Genomic DNA, 20585 nt, shown 5'->3' on the forward strand with positions numbered 1-20585 from the left:
TCGTTTTTCCATTTTGACTCGGCCTTTACAGTGGCATATGTCAATACAGGTGACTCCATTACAACAAAGTCCACAAGATGGGGCAGTTTTGTTTCATGATATCAAAATTTCATTACAACCGACCAAGTATAAAGCATATCAAGATTTACAGATGATAATATTTGGGACCTGAATTTTGACTTTGTTGTAACGAGGACTTCGTTATAACGTTAGAACCATTGTTCCTTAATAGTGGGAGTGCACTGTATACGTTAAACTCTATATGCCAATTGAGCAACGGTTGCTTGATAACTGTGATGGAAATTGCATTTCATTATGTCTCTGTAACTAACACCTATCTTCAGAATGTAATTACAGGAAAAGGTTGCGATTGGACTTTGGTCAGATGGGTAATAATGACTCTCCCACCCCCACACCCTCTTCAACTGATATCCTGTCCACTGTGCATAACTCCTTAGAATGGAAGGAAAAGTTGTGATTGAAATTAAACGATGAATTTGTCATTATGTGATTGACGGCTGTACCCCTGTGCAAGTGTAGTTTAATACACCAAAGTTTTCCTTTTGATCGTGTGGTACAAAGACATGTGAAAATACTTATATCAAGATCACACGACAACAGCTGGTATCAGCCTGGTTACAATGCAGCCGTGTTGAAAAAGCTGAGGGTAAAATCTTGACTCACCTTTCACATCGCTCATAACAATGATGGCTGGTGATGGAAGTACACATGAATTTGAATAACTTGGTTATTTCCACTTAACATTTCCAGCCAGTCAGCTAGCTTACGGAGCTTTCCTTTACGGTGGCGTCAAACTGTCCCAGAATTAAGACAAGATGGCAATGTGAATATGAAATTTTCAATTTCATGCGAAGTTGGCTCTAAATATGGTCAAAGCCCAATCAACAGCTGAAGCAAATATAATGCCCACACATGAGGTCAAAAGATGGCATCCAAACCACATATACAGACTACACGAAGATGCAAATCTTTATCAAGAAGTTTACCGAAAGGACACATGAAGGGAACACAGTGGCTACGCGAAGATTTTGCCACCGTTCACGAAGTTGCTGCTGGAGCCCGAGAAACTCCATCGGTGGCCATATGATGGCTTAAGATGCTCTCATGAAATTGTGATGAATGACCAGGTGTTTATACAATCAGAGCCGAAATTTGAACATTTCCTTTAAAGGTCCTGTTTACCTTTGGGAACAGTGATTTAAACAAATTTCAAGATATGACATTCAATGCATATATATGTGTAGGTCTGTTGTACCACAAAACATCCTATCATATAAAGTTTTCACGATAAAGCCTAAAATATAAGGAGATATTTGTATTTTTCTCAAACCGTAACTGTAGACGGTTTAGTCTGGAAACATTTTTATCATAACTATTGTTCACATTTTGTATATTCAACAATACTTAACAACGATTTTACGGATTCAGATTTTCACAGTGGTTGTTTCTATCCATAACTCAGATTTTAGAACTATTTCAAAGCACCAGTGCTGGGTTTTCGTTTCATCTGCAAATGGCAAATTATGCCTTTGATATCATGTGTCCATCTTTGTTCATTTTGCGGACAGTATAATGCCTGCATTAGAGTCCACATCATCCCTGCTATGCCTATCTCTTGCAAAGTTGTCATACCATATACACCATAAGGTGGGGAGCAGTCCCTTCACAAACTGTCTCCATTTTAACAGAAATCCATTTAGATGTGACGTTAGAATGCCACACACCACACTGGCAAACTTGTTACAGTACTCGGCACTAACACTCTTGAGCGTTTCTGTCATACACTTTTAAATGATTATCTCGGGGCTAACAATATATAAAAAAAATGCTTTGCCACATAGTGAATACTAATTTCTATCATGTCAAAATATGCTTACACGAGTCTCAATATTTATCATGTTATAAAGACTTTCTTCACTTAGCTGCCCCCCCCCCACACACACACACAGACACACACACACAATAGAAAAAACGTTTCAATTGATCTTATGAGTATCAGTTGTAACTGTATGGTTATTAGGGTAGAAAACAAACTTGAGATCACTACAAACTCTCTCTGATTTTCATTCATATTACCCTACATAATTATGCCCCATTGAATGCTGCTCCCCAGAGCCTATAGTGGATACTCACAGGAGATTGCCATCATACACAATGCCAAACTTTTGAACTTGTGATAATTGTAGTAACTAATGGCAACAGCCAGATGACACCCTATCAGCTGCAAGCATTTTTTGATGACCGCAATATTTGAAACCTTAACCCATTGAGGACGAGTCTCAATTAGCCTATACTTGGGCAAGTGTCTATGGGAAAACGCATGTTGTAGCAAAATCAGTCCGTCCTCAACGGATTAAATGACAGCCAACGGTATCAAGACCTGGACTTTATAACTGGACAGTACACAGACCACCAGGGGAAAGTGGCCGTCACAACACTTGGTTTCACTGGATTGTAATTTTGGCATTGAATCTGATGCCTGTTTGACAGGTCTTCAAAATCAACCCTTTATGCTAGATTGTAGGGGGATACTAAATTTGCATAGGAATCAAAAAAAGAAAGGATGCGATTCAAAAGTGGAATATTTTATGTAACAAAGAATAAACTTTCATGGCACATAACCCACTGGAAGTAATCTTTCATGGCAGAATATTAAGTACAGTTAGAAACATTCCATGTTGCTAGATGGAGGCCTACACCAAAGAATCGGCCATCTGCTGGCAGACTGAATCATTGCATCGTTACTACATTCACACCATCTCTGTGATTGTCTTCCCTAATAGGGAAACCGGTCTGTGCTGCTCCTTGCTCCAGCATCAGTCATCTCCATGGCGACGGGAGTCAGTATTCAGCGTACTCGGTGCCGTGGAGTCCCCGACAGATGAGACTGAATTCCTTCACCAGGGTCCTAACTTGCCTCTTGTTGGAGCGGTGTCTGCATTGGGAAGAAAACGAATGGAAATACAGACAATATAAAGCAATGTCAGTTTTTTGTTTTGTTTTTTGTTTCAAATACAGAGCCCTTGCATTTCAACAAACACAGTTACAACGAAATAAAATGGTTACAATGAATTTAAAATTCAGATCACAAAACTATCATCTATATATATTTTATACTTTACTGTTCAGCAATAATGAAATTTCCATATGACAAAAGAAAACTGCCAGTCTCACAAACTTTGTTATACCGGGAGTTGCCTATAATGTAAAAATATACATTTTCGGTGCGACCAGAAACAAATGCCAGAATAAAAGGTCACAAATACTTTTACTTGTTACAGTTGAACCTCTCGTATCCGGACAAGTCGGTACCGGGGCTCATCCGGATAAGGGATTTGGCCGGATACGGGAGACTCAATGCTTTATACATGTACATATACATACACATGTACTGATGTAGCCCATTGTAGTACCACATGTAGTAATGTGTAAACTGCAACCTTTTCATTGTTACATTTGGGGATGTTTGGGGATGTTAAAATGTAATATGTAATTCATGTGTGTTTGTGTAGAAGTTCTCAAGGAGTTGGGAACCCCCCTTTCCTCCCGTAATTATCAAAAAAAAAAAAATCACAGCGAGATTGCGTCCGTATAATAGAGAGATCCGGATAAAGGGAGGCCGGATAAGAGAGGTTCAACTGTATATAAAACATTAAAAAAAATATTTTGATGGCATGGAATTTAAGACCCGTGAAATTCATTTTACCTGGCGGAGCATGAAAGATTACTCGCACCAAAATTTCCACTTTTACAGCAATTATGCATCACTGCATTTCACACATACAAAAAAACAGTAGCATGAAAGAAGGACAATTACATCTAAAACAATATCATACATTCAAAATAATAATTGTGGCTGGTACTCAAATGCTGAAATATCAGTACGTTTATGCTAATAAAGGGCAATTTGTCAATCAGTTGCAATATAAAAAGATCAGGTGGAACACTGAAGTTCAGTGTGCTAAATCTAAACTTGGGAGTTCTTCATAGCTGACAACAAGTGCCACGTTATGGAAAAGATCTCATCCCTTAAAGGTTATTTTGTGTTGGTGGGTTTGTTTGAGATTAGCATAAGCAAATATCATGGACATGCTGATAGGAATGAAGTAAGTTGAACAACAATTCACAATGACTGACTGAAATCAACTAAACTTGCTATATTTGTAGAATAAACACGCAATAATTTAAATGAAAGACAATTCAACCTCTCCCATGTACACAAAAGTACATGAATGTTCTCACCTACTTTGCAAAAGCGATGACACCCAAACCAAAACACCAGGAACAGATTAGAAATCACTGGTTTGACCTTTTGACAAAAGTACAATGACCCTGAGCTACCTGGCGTCATTTGAACAATGTCAGCGCTCTACTTAGAGCGCAAATCCTTGATGTTGCAGTATCCGTGAAAACTAACATGGGGATACAGGAAGTACATTTCAAGTCTGTTGTTTTTTAGAACTGAAGTTACTTATTCAATACAAACTAAATGATGTACCAGCTGCAAAAAAGTACGATGAACCATGCACAATGTAGTTCAGGTACGTAAGCTGCATACATCAGTGGCCAAACTACCTATGGCAACAAAATAGAGAGAAGATTTCTATCCTTTTTTGTGAAGCTGAATGCAATTTAGCTTATTTTGCAAATATTTTTGATGTAATTTTTAGTGGAATACATGTTTACTACATCTTACATTTGTAGCATTATTATCATCATTGTAATAGAATTGCAGAGACTCCAAGCCTTCTGCTTTGAGGCCACTTTTGCTAAGTCTGTGCAATCTTTGGCTCTAACTGTGTGTGTGTGTGTGTCTTAAAGCTGTATCTTGTAATGCTTAAAGGCATTATATAGTTTGGTTGAGATGGGGCTGCAGGTTTTCCACTCTTTTTTTTTCTGAGAGATAATGAGAAACCTCTAATGAAATCTGAAAGAGCATGCAATTCTTACAGGAATTCAAAGTTTATTTGATGAAAAATTGGTTTTAAAATGGCTGAGATATATACAGAAACAAAGAGGTCCTAATAAAAGGTGGGACCCACCTTTGATAGGACCACTTTGTTATATTTTTTTTTTGATATCCTAATCATATCAAAACTGATTTTCATCAACAACAACAAAAACAAAAACAAAAACCTTTGAATTCCTCTTAGAATTGAACGCTGTTTAGTATTCCATTATCACTGGTTTCTCAGTGGCTCAAAAAAATTGGAGGTTTAAAGCTTCATCTCAACTGAAACTACAATATACCATCCCTTTAAGGTTAAGCTTTCTCCCGCCCAACTTCAGTTTGGTCATATACTGAAAAATAAGGCAAAGAAAGCACCAAAGAGCATCGATATAATCCTAGCGTTTCAAGGTCCCTTTGTGGGCCGAGAACCCCGGCTGCAAGGGATGTTGTGTTTTGCTAACATGATGTGCACTATGCAAACATAGTGCACATGTTCCCATAGTCATAGTCTCCAGCTTGCTAGGGAGTCTAAGCGGGAGAATCTCCCCTTTAAGAGGTGCTTAGGGCTGGAATCTCGTGATTTGAATCTGGTCATATATATTTGATATGACTACCAGTATTCCTCCACAGGCAGGAAACATGTCCACATCAGTTGAAGACAACAAATGGGCATCTGACTTATACATGACCCTGCAGTTGGTTAATCGCAGATTGATTCATCAAATTATGCCCAGAATTAAAATCTTAGCCCAGGTGTTTCATGAGAATGGCAATAGAACAATCATATCAGAAACACATATTTCATGTTCAGGGGAAAGAGGGAATGTGACTTAATTGAAACCTTCCCTTATGGATTGTAAGTGTGGCATGACGTGATGGATGGTACGCATTTGTTCAGTGCTTATAATCAGTTGATTTGAATTCTGTTTCCAATGAAAGGTAAGCCGTTACAGGCAGTGAACAGAGTTTGCGTTTGGGACACTGATACCCAATCTAATACTGGTATGCATAAAGTTGGGTACAGGAGTGTTCCTGAAGCGCTTGACGTTACAGTATACTAAGTACTCCTTTGGGTTTGTTCTTGCACAGAATAACGAAGACTTCACACAATCACACAAAGTGGCTGAGAGGAGTATAACTACAGGGCTGCCAACATTGGAAACTAGTTGAGAGTGAGACTCCCATTGGCCAATGCTATAATTTAGGAGTCAAAATGAGTGAGATCAATAGAAATGAATGCAAATGAAATAAAGTTTTAGAGTGAGAAAGGACCAAAATGAGTGAGAGTTGGCAGCCCTGTAACTATCATGGTGACCTTTGTGTGTAAAGAAACTTCTAACATACTATCTGTATGCATCTTAACCCATTGAGGACAGACTTATTTTGCTACAACATGCATTTCCATCACCTGCCCGAGAATACTTAGGACTCGTCCTCAATGGGTTAACAGCATGCACTGCACACCATTCGAGAGCACTCTAAACATTTGTGACAGTTTATACAGTTTGGAGCCTATCAGGAGTGCTCCTGAACCTCACCTTGAGAGGGGCATAATTCTAAAGCATTCCAGGGCCTGATCATATGTTCATACAGAGTTTAGAGTGCTTCAGGAGCACTCCTGGAGCTCTCTTAATGCCCTGTATAAATGAAATGACAGACACACACATGGGCGAAAATATCACAACACATGACCTGCTGGTCAATGGTAGACCCAACCTCACACAGCTGAGTTGTATAACACACCAAATTGTAAAAGTTTTTGCCCCTTGCAACTGCCCCCACCCTCCTCCCCCCCCCCAAAAAAAAAAGAAACAAAGAAAGGAAGAAAGATGAATGCTTTGGCTAACTGCAAAGGTCATAGAAAAACAAACAAACAAGCAAGCAAGAAAACACAAGCCCAGCGTGATACACTTTAATCGGAAGTCAGAGAATCCTGTACATACCTGCTTGTTCTATTAAAGTGTCAACTATCACACGTGTTTGCATCCCATGACAATAATTTTCTGCTACATCCATGAGCTAGATATTGAATCTGAAGGACTATGCACTGTTCACTGCTTCTGCCATTTCCTCTGTCATGAGGCCAACCCACTGGCTAATGTATGTACAGGCGCCACTGGAGATGTCATTATGTTGGATTTTACACAACCTTAAAACAATATTAGTCAATTGTCATTACTACTGGCAAATCTAAATCTGTGCACATTTCCTAGGGTTTTCCATGGACAAAGAAAATATTCAGTTTACCACAAGGCACAACAGAACAATGCTAAACTAACTCATAGTCTGAGTTCCAGACACTTTGTCTCTATCACAGGGCAAAAATGCTTACTGTAAAAAGAGGAATTTTTGCGTGCATTTTAATTTCGCGAATTTCGCGAGCGCCAAAATTCGCGAAATTAAAATGCACGCAAAAGCTTTTGTCTACACTACATGCATTGAATGCCAGTAGCAATTCGCGAAAATTTCATGCCACGAAAAAGGCTGTCGGCTCCAATTCGCGAAAATTTCATGCCGCGAATATATCATGTTTTACAGTATCTTTCTTAAGGAAGCTGCATGACATAATGTAGTTTGCAGCATTTTCTAAAGATAGTTATTTTTCTTACCAATTCTTCGATGTGTCGTAAGGACAAATCAGTATTCCCTGTGCACAAACATGATCATGCGGCTAGAACTCTATCCTATGGCTCAGGTCCTTTATGTACACATACAAACAGTACATAGACTCTGATGTACTAACATATCAATTATTCAACTGCTATCCAAGCTTTTTTGACGAGTTTCCCTTTCAAATTCCTCTTTTTGTTTCAGTTTCTAAATGGCTTTAATCGATCTTGGTGTCTTCAAAGGTGTTTGGCCATACAACTCAGTGGTTGTCATGAGCAATATTACAGAGTAACTGTACCTAGAATTTGACTACCGGTACACTGGTAAATCAGTCAATAGAAACTATTTAAACCAATTCTTTTAAAAACTTTATAAATGATTTTGCAGCAGCAAGGCAAGGAGACTTGTTGCCATGGTGATGCCTACATTCACAATACAAAACAAGGGCATATGCACTTGGTTTTTATCTCTCTCTCTCTCTCCAATATAATATGGATACATATATGTATATCATCTATCTATCAATGTACAGTCATGCCTGTCAGCAGTGGCCTTGTAAGAGAGGCAGAAAAAGTGACTGTTGTAGGCAGGTGGCCTCTATAGACAAGGTCTTTAACACAACTTTTCTTGGGAGGGGGGAGAAATTAGTGGCTGTACACGGCAGGTTGCTTCTAAGGCAAGTTTGACTGTATTTACATATATATATATATATATATATATATGCACATATATATATACATATATATGTATAAAATATATACATATGTTACTGGTACATAAAGAGTGTATTTGCTGACAATAATGTGCACTTCCAATACTTCTAGATTCCTTGACGATTTGGTGACAATCTGCTTTTAAAGTTTTCACACTTCAATGCACTCCCATTTTATCTAAGTCAAAATTCAGGTCCCAGAATTATGAACTTTATATCTTTATTTACTCTACTTGTTCTGCTAGAACAAACTTTCCAAGTGACAAAAGAAAACTGCCAGTCCCAAAGACTTTGTGTTTAAGGGGAGTTGCCAATAAATTTGTGCTGGTGGAATTGGTGATTCAAATGTGTTTTAAAACAACTTTTATCAAGATTCAGGAACTTGTCTTTGATAAATATTACAAACATTTATTGTCACTATGCTTCCATTTGGCTGTTTGAAGTCTAATCTCTCAGACTCATGATTTAATACTTGTATTAAATCCAACAAACATTTTGTGAAAACAATAATTGGGAAAGAGAGAGAAAAAAAACTTGTGGAGAAAATGCTGTGTGTAAGTTCACGTAACCTCTCAATTAGCAGGGTTTTATCAGTACTATCTTTAGCGACAGATAGTATATCTTTCAATTCTTGGAATGGGTATCATACCGCACTCATGTCCATGGTGTTCTATCAGCCACAAAACATCCTGAATGTTCTCAGTATGTGATACCAGTAGGTGTTGACACACCCACTGATAAATTCAGTTTAACACTTTACGTGCCAAGGCACCAAGCATTTATTTCTTGCTAAGCTTTTTTTCCTCAGTGCTCAGTATTAAAGGGATGGTATAGTTTTGGTAGAGGAGAGATTCAGATTTTAACTTTTTGTCAGATAATTTGAAACCTCCTATGACATGTGAAAGAGCTTACTGAAACCCACTGAAGACGAGTCCCGAGTATACTTGGGCAGGTGTCTATGGGGAATGCCTGTTGTAGCAAAATCAGCCTGTCTTCAACGGGTTGAGTGAAGCAATGCGGTTCAGTTCAACTGGAAGGTCATGCAGATACGATTGGGATTAGAAGAATAAAGTAATCTCTATTCTTGGCCAGTCAATTTCTATACATGTGTAAAGAGATGGCAAAGAAACACACTTGTTAAAGGAAACCAAAGTCCAAACATAGATAAAATTTGTGGAATTCTTGTTATATTTTCTTTATATTGTTGTCCATAATGACATCATGAACTGTAGCCGTCTTCTTATCCAGCCATGACAGCACCAAAACTTTAAGAATCATAACTTTTGAATCGATTTGTCTGTCTTTCTTCAAACTTTCACTGATGTATTCCACAAATTAGATATTACTGCTTCCACTCAATCCACATTAATAGTTGGGCTTTGGTTTCCTTTAAGGGTTAAAGGGAACTGACTTTTACTCTGGCTTTGACAGGAGTCACCGGGAACGGTTGGCTCGCACTTTCGGGCGGCCTGACCGCTGTCGTGTCCACACAATCTGATAGTCCCTATTGTAGGGAGAAGAAAAAGCTGGCCTTGAATAATAAGCTCATTTCATCTTGCAGAAGTAGATGATGTATTAAAAAATTGTATCTATGGGTGCATTTATCAACTCACCTCTGGTGCACAATTAAGGTTTCCAAACAACTTTTATGGAGTTTTGAACAGTTGATCAATGCAAAGCTGTTTTGATTATGGTGTTAGAAATGCATTTCTGAGACACCGAAAAAAGTGTGATCGCAATGCACTTTAGTCAGAAATGCATTTATGTAGAGTTGATAACTGCAAAGTTGTTTTGAAACGCATTTATAGCTTGGACCTGCCCACGCCAATCACTGAAAACTGCACATAAGAATCTCCTCTCCTTGGGTCAAACTGCACATTGGAGCTATGCAGTGACAAGGCCTCCCCATTGACTCTTGACAGAGTTGATAAATGCAACAACTCAAGAAACATGATCCGAAAGGCCTTTGGAAGTTTTGATAATGGGTATTGAAACACATTCAAACATGGGAAAGTTGATTAACATAATCAAGATCAGTCAGCAGCAATCTACTGATACATCGTATATATGCTACAATTATATTTTTTTTTTTGTGGAAATACTACTGCAGTTGTTAATGTGAGACAGAGAGTAACAAGAAAGAAAAAAAATGGAGCAAACAGATATGACTCCACGAGGTGATTATTCAATTGTTATTTTAAGCTTCTATTGATTGCTGCTTTGTAAACTCTTATCATAACAGCACCCACAATAGAGCTTGTATGAAATTTGATCACTTCTGTTGTGTAATAGATGGTCAAAATGTCATAAATAGTGGTTCTTGTTAAATGCAAGCAGAGGCTAAACTGTATGATGGTAATGACTTTATTATCTTGTTCTTATTTCAGTGCATCTAACTGCACATGGTTTCATTTACCTTGTGTACTTTTAATTATGCAGGTATATCATATAATTTACAAAACAAAACAAACAAAAACACCTATCCACAACAGTTAAAAGCAAATAACACAAGAAACTCTTGTGGCACAAGCTACTCTTGTGGCACAAGCTGGTCTTGTGAGCTATTGTGAGAGGTTTGACCCAAACCCAGAGGTTTGACCCCAACCCAGGGGCTAAACACCACTGATTGGGTCATACATAGCTTGGTAAACATCGGCCATCAGTGGACATACAGTGCTCCCAACATATCTGCGGAACAATCATGGCACCTTGCCAAATTCTCCCCGTCATCTCAGCAAATTGGCACTTATTGTTGTACAGGTGGATGATTCCCCTTTATACCAAGCCTAGCAAGTTAACAATCTCTGAGAGCAAACCAAATAGTGTTGGAGATATTGTTTATATCACTTATTTTGTTGTATCTGACTGAAATTAATCCATGTTCTGTGTGCCAAACATAATTGTCCTCAAGTAATATGTATGGCAATTGACTGTTTCATAAAAAAGAAAACAATCAAATGGTCTTTAAAAAAAAAAAGAATATGGAATTAGCAATACCATATGTCCCCCCCCCAAAAAAAAAATAAAATAAAAATTACAACAGTACCCTCCACAATGATAACTTCAAATATAGAGAAACAATCCAAATACAACTAGAGATTGTAATTTGTCATCACTGACAAATTAAGGTGATCCGATTTTTTTTAATCAATGATTCGAGTCCTGATAGTGCAAAGTCTCAGCTACAACATATTAAAATCTGAGAGAAATTCACCGAAGCATAAGTGAGCTAGTGCTCGATAAAGATAGTCATGTCAATTTTCATTTCCATAAAAATTGCACTCCCATAGAGATTACACGTAAACTGGTCAAATTTGACAAGGTTACCTTCAATCCATTTTTTCGAGGTGATGTCGTCATTTAATCAAAAATATGTAATTACATTACTGAAAGAGCATCTCATAAGCTACAACATATTGAAATTTAGATGAAAATTGGCAAAGGATAAGTGAGATACGCTCGAGTGAACTTGAAATTTGGTGACGTCATTTTGAAAATCTACTTTTTTTACTTTAGTAAGAAATTTGATATCTTTTAATCATTTTTCCAGCATTGCCAACCCATGAAATGACATGTACAACTCATCAGCTTTCAGAATATGTAAAGAAAATGGGGGGTCACCGTCCATCCTGACGAGTAAAATCGGGTTTAAAATTGGCGGTTTTTTTGGCATAGTTGCACTGTTTAGCGCCATTGACGCGCGCGCGGAATTTCAACTTTGACGGGCCCGTATGACGTCATATTGAATCGGATCGACTTGAAACTTGGTAGAAATATTCCTTGACATTTCGGACATCTGATCCGTGTGAAAAAATTGAAAATTTCTATTTCATATTAGCTGTGCGTGCAAATATGTGCGCGCGCGTACGCGTCCGTCCAATTTTTTCAATTTTTCAAAAAATGCTCTAAATGGTCTGAAACGTGTGCAAAAAAATTTTGAGCTCGATTTGAGCATACAAATATTTCAACGCGCGCGTACGCGCGCGTTTTGAGATAAAAATGAATTTTGAGAATATGAGTAGAATTCGCTTGACTTGAAATATATGTGACGTAAATTTCACTGAAATATTCCATTCCATTAATGAGATATGCATGAAAATGTGTTTTCATATAATGACGTCATAGTGACGTCACGGTCGACTGATCACTATGATTTTACTTGTGCTGTCGTCTTTGCGACATGATACATGTATGGTATAAGTTTGACATTGAGAGGCAATGCACTTTCTGAGCTAACCTCTGCACAACTTTTGAGGAGAAATCCTATACTATAATACTCGAAGTTGTTGTTGTTGTCGCGGCCTTATGTATTTCCTGTTTTATTTCGGCGTTGCTGGTTTCTCTATCTCCTCCCGAGCCGTCGGCTCCGGGCAGTTGCGACCGGTGCCGTCGGCCGCAGGAGAGTATCCTACATCGAATGGCGTGGGTTTCGTCCCCTCTCCGCCTCCGTGTCGACGTCGAGGACGAAAAAGAAAAATTAATTAGCTACATGCATAATGCATTTTTGTGCGTGACGAAAGAGCCGAGCGTTTCAATATTCACGGAACCTGCGCTGGCCTCCTGCTTTCTCGATCTTCCATCTTTTAGCTTGCAGAGACACTGGGGGATACTAAAGATGATGGTGCAGCGAAATCTCTGACATCTTCCGGCGGACGCGCACGCACACACACAATGTACCTCGCAGAACTCTATACACACTCTACATATAACACTGTGTGTATATAGTTCTGTGATGTACCTTTGCCTCCGCCTGTTACGTGTACTGAATGTATTGACGATGGTTACACGAATCTGTGTGTGCGTGACATGGACTACAAGGGCATTTACGTACAGTTCGCCATTATTGGCGTCCCCAAATGAAAACAACGAACGTTGGTTATGTAATTGTATTTTGCACAACTGCAGAATACTATATGCAGCTCAGGTACGTCATTTAGTTTGCTCGCCGTTTGCTCTCAAGTCCGGTGTCATTGTACGCAGACTGTTTAGGACGCGGCTAAATATATTTGCCGATCGTACCCTTACATATCAGATTACACGCGCAGCTGTGTCCATTCGTTTACTGCAGAGCTGCTGTAATCATACATATTCATAAGATGAGCGGACGTAGAGGAAAACCTCGCTTTGCCGACCGCCTATTTTTAAAATTGCAAGTGGAAATAGAATGTGTGGTTCTATGGTCTATCAAACCAAGTTTTGGTGACAAAAAAAGAGGGAGCAAATGAAGACGAATGCAGTGATGTATATATTCTTCTTTCTTCCATAACATGGGAAAAATATTAAAGAAAAAAATACGAGGTCGTGAGAACCTACTCCCACGGGTGCCTATTAAACCTGATGACTATGATCTCCCCCTCCCCAAATAATAACAATGATGATGATAATAATAATAATAATAATAATAATGATAAGGATAATGATAATAATGATATAATAATAACAATAATAGGAGCAATAATTGTAGGCCTAATATTAATTATGATAATGTACAATCTGAAGCAGATGTAGTTCTATATTGATATGATATATCAAGCCAAGTTTTGGTGATTAAAAACAACAAGGAGGGAGCAAAATTATGAAGACGAAAATATCTTATTTTTCTCTCATAACGTGGGGAAAAGAAACATGAAAAAAAACACACAAAACAAACCGAGGCCTTGAGACCAGCCGTGGATTCCCGCGGGTGCCCGCGTGGATCGATGCAAGAGCAGGGGGTAATCAAAGTCATAGTGTTAATATCTTCCCGTTTCAACGGGAACAACCTGTGGGCAGAACTTTCGGGGAATCTCATTTGCGTTTTTGGTAATTTTTCCCTGAATGTTTTTGTTTTTTGCCCTGCGGAGATGGAAATGGAAAAAAGGGGTGAGGGGCAACAAGACAACTGTTGGACTTCAACGGGTGCAAATAACCCCTCGAAACTCAAGTTTTATAATAAAAGCAAGTAGTGGCGGGAATGATCCCTACCAATGGACCGGATCGCCTGGCATATACTACAAAAATGTATTATAAAATTTCTGGGAAGGGTGGTCATTTAGAAGACAGCACAATTAACGAAAGAATGAGAAGACTTTTCTTTTTATTTCTTCAATAAAAATGTGCAAAATCGTATTATGAGAAAAAAAAAATAAAACCCCTCAGACCCGTGGATTTCCACGGGTGCTGCTAGTAAAGAAAGAAACAAAGAAAGAAGAAAGATTCAGTACAGATACAGAAGGTGATCCGAGAGGATACTCGGATCACCTAACAACAAATACATATGACCTTTGACCCACCTTTAAACTCCCAAGATGGCATCTGAGGAAAAAGTGGTTATTTTGTGAAATGATTCTTGCGACATCGTCTATACGTGTGCAAAATATGGGAAAGATAGGACAGGTATTCGCCAAGATACAAGATGAAACATTTATGACCTTTGACCCTAATTTACATGTACCCAAGATGTTGTCCGATCAAGTAGTTGTTATTTTATGAAATAATGTACGTGACATGAACTAAACATGTGCAGAATATGGGGGTGATAGAACGTGTTTTTCTTGAGTTATTGCAAAGAAAGTTGCAGAAAGAAAGAAATATCTCAATACATAGAAGTTAAGCTTTAATTTCAACCAAGTTTTTTATCGTGATCCCGACATCGTATGAAAAAACAAAATCGAATTTGACGATAACGCAAAGTCTCAGCTACAACATATTAAAATCTGGGAGAAATTCACCGAAGGGTAAGTGAGCTAGTGCTCAGACAAGATGGCATCTGAGCAATAAGTGGTTATTTTGTGAAATCATCCTTATAACATGGTCTTTACGTATGCAAAATATGGGAAAGAAAAGACATGTATTTACCAAGACACAAAATGAAACATGTATGACTTTTGACCCTAATTTACATACCCAAGATGGCGTCTGATCAAGTAGTTGTTATTTTATGAAATAATGTTCGTGACATGAACTAAACATGTGCAAAATATGGAAGTGATAGAGGCTGTTTTTCTTGAGTTATTGCACAGAAAGTTGCAGAAAGAAAGAAATATTTCAATACATCGAAGATAAGCTTTAATTTCAAGCAAGTTTTTTGACGTGATCCCGACATCGTATGAAAAAAATGGAGGGCACACTAACAATAGCCCAAAGTCTCAGCTACAACATATTAAAATCTTGGAGAAATTCACAGAAGCATAAGTGAGCTAGTGCTCGATAAAGAGAGTCATGTCAATTTTCATTTCCATAAAAATTGCACTCCCATAGAGATTACACGTAAACTGGCCAAATTTGACAAGGTTACCTTCAATCCATTTTTACGAGGTGATGCCGTCATTCAATCAAAATTGTGTTATTATATGAATGAAAGAAGATTAAATAAACTACAACATACTGAAATTTGGGTGAAAATTGGCAAAGGATAAGTGAGATACGCTCAAGTAAACTTGGAATTTGATGACGTCATTTTGAAAATTTACTTTTTTTACTTTATTAAGAAATTCGATATGTTTCAATCATTTTGTCAGCATAGCAAACCCATGAAATGACATGTACAACTCATCAGCTTTCAGAATATGCCAAGAAAAAGGGGGGTCACCGTTCATCCTGACGAGTAAAATCCGATTTAAAATTGACGGTTTTTTGGCATAGTTGCACTGTGTATCCCCATTGACGCACGCGCGGAATTTTGAATTTGACGGGCCCGTATGACGTCATATTGAGTCGGATTGACTTGAAACTTGGTAGAAATATTCCTTGACATTTTGGACATCCGATCCGTGTGAAAAAACTGAAAATTTCTATTGCATACTAGCTGTGCGTGCGAATATGTGCGCGCGCGTACGCGTCCGTCCAATTTTTTCAATATTTCAAAAAATGCTCCAAATGGTCTGAAACGTGTGCAAAAAAATTTTGAACTCGATTTGAGCATACAAATATTTCAACGCGCGCGTACGCGCGCGTTTTAAGATAAATATGAATTTTTGAGAATATGCGTAGAACCCGCTTGACTTGAAATATATGTGACGTAATTTACATTGAAAAATTCCATTCCATTTATGAGATATGCATGAAAATGTGTTTTCATATAATGACGTCATAGTGACGTCACGGTCGACTGATCACTATGGTTTTACTTGCGCTGTCGTCTTTGCGACATGATACATGTATGGTATAAGTTTGACATTGATAGGCAATGCACTTTCTGAGCTAACTCTTGCACAACTTTTGCGGAGAAATAAAGAAATAAAGAAAGAAGAATAAAGAATCAGTACAGATACAGAAGGTGATCCGAGAGGATACTCGGATCACCTAATTCAGGGTATGAAACTATAACTCATTGCCCACATCTTACAGAAAACCACATTCGATTTGCTTCAGTGGTCAACTCAAAGAGAAATGAGGATCTTTGCAGAGCATGTCACAAATCCCTTCTGTCCATGTTCTGTCCACTGTGTTCACACATTAATGTGCAGTTCCAAGAGCATCCAAGTGCTAAACTTGTGAGAAACAGACCCATGACATGTTTTACATAGATCCACATTTCTCTGTGACCACTTAACCAAATTGAATGGCGTTTTCTGCAAAATATAGGTAAGATGTTATTGTATTCACAATCAGGGGAAACCAGAAGTGTGTGACCATGTACTAACTATTGAACTTCACAATGGAAGAGTAATAGATAACTCACACTCGATGAAATGGTAAGTGCATGAACTCCAATGTTTCCTCTGACGAGGCCACTCATATGAGATTCATATTCATCTCTCATTACAGGAAATATCCAGGATTGGTCAAAGTCATTTCCAATGTGTATGAATGGAAGCTGAATTTTAGTGTGGATATATGCCTTGCACATCACATGTGGAAGTGATGCAAATGACTGATAATGGATATATATAACAAAGCAAGAGTACATTATACCATTTATGCAAGAGCAAAGGTCAAACTGATATGCACAAAGGCGCATCAACTTGATGCATTTAAAAAATACATATTACATCTCTTAAAGGGGAAATCCAGTCCAGTCCACGTTACTCAACAGTCTGATAAGAAAGATGTAGAGTAAAATATTACATGTAACAGTAAAATTTTGATTGAAATAGGGTGAAAAATAAGGAAGCTTTTGGAGAAAAACGGAGGCAAAAGAATAATAACCTTGCCGCACTCTAACTTTATTACCAGCTCAAGTGTGAATTTGGCACATGGATATTAGTCACTCCTCAATGTCAATTTCTAATGATATTTTGATGGAGGTTGGGAAAGTTTGCAAAAGGTCACACAAGTGTTGTGAACTGTTTTTCTCCTTGTGTAACATCCTAAATTGCTTTTGTTAAGGTTACAGATAGAGCAACCAGTCCACACAGGTTACCAAGCAGGCATTGTTTTGCAGTTGGACCAGAGAAACAAAACAAAACAAAACAAACAAAACAAAACAAAACAAAACAAAACAAAACAAAACAAAACAAAACAAAACATTTTCCTACTAGTATATGGTGTAGCAGTGAGAGGTGGATCTGTAGTGAGGTTTGTGCAATGTGTCCTCTAGAATTCTACATCTTGAATGACAGTCATCTCATCATCACTACAGTGGTGCATGGTACTAGGTGTTTCAAAAAACATTTCCCACTTTTGATCATTGATAGTCCAAAAACTATTCATCCGATAAATTTGTCATTGATATGAGTAATAGCTGAATAGTGTACAATTTTGTTGAAGGTAATTTGGATGAGAAAGCATGAATCAGTTTCATTAAATCTAAGATTGATTTTGAAGTAAGGTTTCAGATTTTGGTCAAATTTTAACCCTCTGTACAAAAATGAACTTTGCACAGGAACCAATGATGTGTATGTGAGTGTGTGCTGACAATGGCCCTGAACAATGGACATGCCTGAACCACCTGTTGACTCGGCGTCAGTCTCGCGCTCCCAGGCACATGAATGCTTAATCAATAATTCATGTTGATTGCCCTGGGCACTGCTAGTCTGAATTCATGCACGATAAAGGGTAAAATGCATGCACATGGAAAAAGTAAGCACATGCTTCCATCATGTGCTCGCAAACACCACATTTCATTCCAGCTGGCAATCATTTTCAAATTTTGCTTCACATATCACTAAATCTGGGATATAAATAAGCGTAAATGATCTAAAGTTTTTCATTTTAATACAACTGTTTACTAATATTCTGACAAATTTGTCGATTTTTCGATAAAAGAGATCATTTTTGGTAAAGAGTTCAGCAGCATTTTTCATTGGGGCGATTTGTTTCACAGTTGTGAGTGGATTTATTTAAGGCTCCGTATACACAAGTGTATACTCTCACTGATTTTCTTTGCTTCCTGTCACCTTGTTTACGACAGAACAGAAGGTATTCATTGGAATTTCGTTTTTCAGAAGTAGGGAGAGCACTGTCGCCACTCAACGACAGTATCGGCAGGCGTTTCACTTTACACAGATACTGCCAGAGGCTGAATAAAGACTAGTTGTGATAGTGGAATTTCTCATGAATAAATAATAAAGCATTGAAACCCTGGCCATTGTTTAGGACCATTGTCAGGGTGTTAACCACACACTCCCATACACACCCACTGACCCCTGTGCAAAGTGAAGCTTTGTACAGAGGGTTGAAAATAGAGCAAAATCTGGAACCTAACTGTGAAATTAATCATGGATTTCATGAAACTGATTTATGCTTTCATATTTAAACCACCTCCAACAAAATTGTACACTATTCAGCTATCACTAATATCAATGACAGTGTTATCTGATGTATAGTTTATGAATTATTAAGAATCAAAAGTGGGAAATGTTTTTTGAAACACCTAGTACTTCATATAATTTCTGACATAGTGAGATACCTGATATGACAAGGTAATTTTACAGGTCCCATTCCTTTATGATATTCTTTTGTTTTCATCAATGATAAAAAAACCCAAAAAACTCAGTGGTTCCCAGTGGCTTGTTATAATGGGATTCCCATTTACTAGAAATTTGCTAGATGTCGTTTGTTCTAAAGACTGAAATAAATGTCAACGGTACGTGTGTACACTTATTTGGAATAGCCATAAAATGTTGGATCTGTCAATGAAGTATTATGGTGCATACATTTATTACAAGCATAAACTTGAATGTCAATAGACATGAGAAAAAAAAAATACAAGTCAAACGAAAATGTAGACCAAAAAACATTATCTAATCTCATGGTGATTTCAGCAAATGTAATTTTAGATTTTGATTTGAAAGTTTCCAAACATGTACTTAATCTTATATTTGCAGGAAAGCCATTTCAAAGATCAGATCCACCATGCACAAAAGTTTGATCCCAAAACCAATTTGTAAATTGTACTTTGGAACAATTAGCTTGTTCGGTTTATGGGAGGATCACGACTGTGTAATCATATGAGTGATTCATGGACACAATTCAAGGTTAGTAACAAACTGGAATGTTGACAAGTATCAAGATTAACAGCATATTTCCCAGAAATATGATCATGGAAACCCAAACATTTGTATATAAAATCAACATGCATTTACGTAGATGGCCATACTGTACTTACACTTTGATTTAAAGGGGATGGCTAGTGGGAATCAGTGGGAATGCTGGAGGATGATTGTTCCAATCCTTGTGGGATTCAGTTAAGAGTACATTATATATCTATTGTTGTGTGAAAATCATTTGCTTCAGAATGGTCTCATATTCAAGTAATGTGCAGTTTAACGTTTCCAGGTTAGCGTGCCTGGTCAGTGACAGGGCATTAATCTGCACATTACTTGAATATGAGACCGTTCTGAAGCAAATAATTTTCACACAACGGTACAAACTGTAGATATATAATGTACTCTTCAATGAATCCCACAAGGATTGGAACAATCATCCCTCAGCATTCCCCCTGATTCCCACTGATCGGTTATTAGCCATCCCCTTTAAAGTCAACAACCATCAAAAAGAAAGAAATTGATGAACGTTCTCTGTGTGTGTATGTCTGTCTGTGTATGTGTGTCTACGTCTGTATCTCTGTAGCAGTGAATTGAAGAAACACTGATTACTTCTATACCTTGAAGGCATTTGGAACACACTGAGCCAAACCATACAGGCAGTATTCTCCATTCAGCCTACCAGTTTTCTTCAAATACCAATATTTCAACAGTTCTCTCGGTGCTGGAGTGTAGAGTTTGTTGACCCCAGCCCAGAGGGCTTTCCCTATTGTGTATCTTGGTCACACAATTCCAGCGTGGAAGAGCCGTGTGGAGCAGTCGGAAACACGAGGTGTAATGAGCCAGCTTCCTGCCAGATCGTCAAATGTTTTCCTCAGGAACT

General features: G+C 37.9%; 1 protein-coding gene across 1 annotated transcript in view; it reads right to left on the reverse strand.

The window, feature by feature from the left end:
• Positions 1–2135: 2135 nt before the first annotated feature.
• Positions 2136–20585, reverse strand: part of LOC139708346 (importin-13-like) — a 107808-nt gene continuing 89358 nt past the window's right edge. Inside the window, 1 exon segment of the mRNA XM_071620307.1 lies at positions 2136–2956. Coding sequence (XP_071476408.1) covers positions 2863–2956 — 94 coding nt within the window. The 3' untranslated portion in view covers positions 2136–2862.

Source organism: Diadema antillarum, unplaced genomic scaffold, assembly GCF_040938485.1.
Source record: "Diadema antillarum isolate AM-2024a unplaced genomic scaffold, OU_Dant_1.0 scf00000036, whole genome shotgun sequence".
Lineage (NCBI taxonomy): Eukaryota > Metazoa > Echinodermata > Echinoidea > Diadematoida > Diadematidae > Diadema > Diadema antillarum.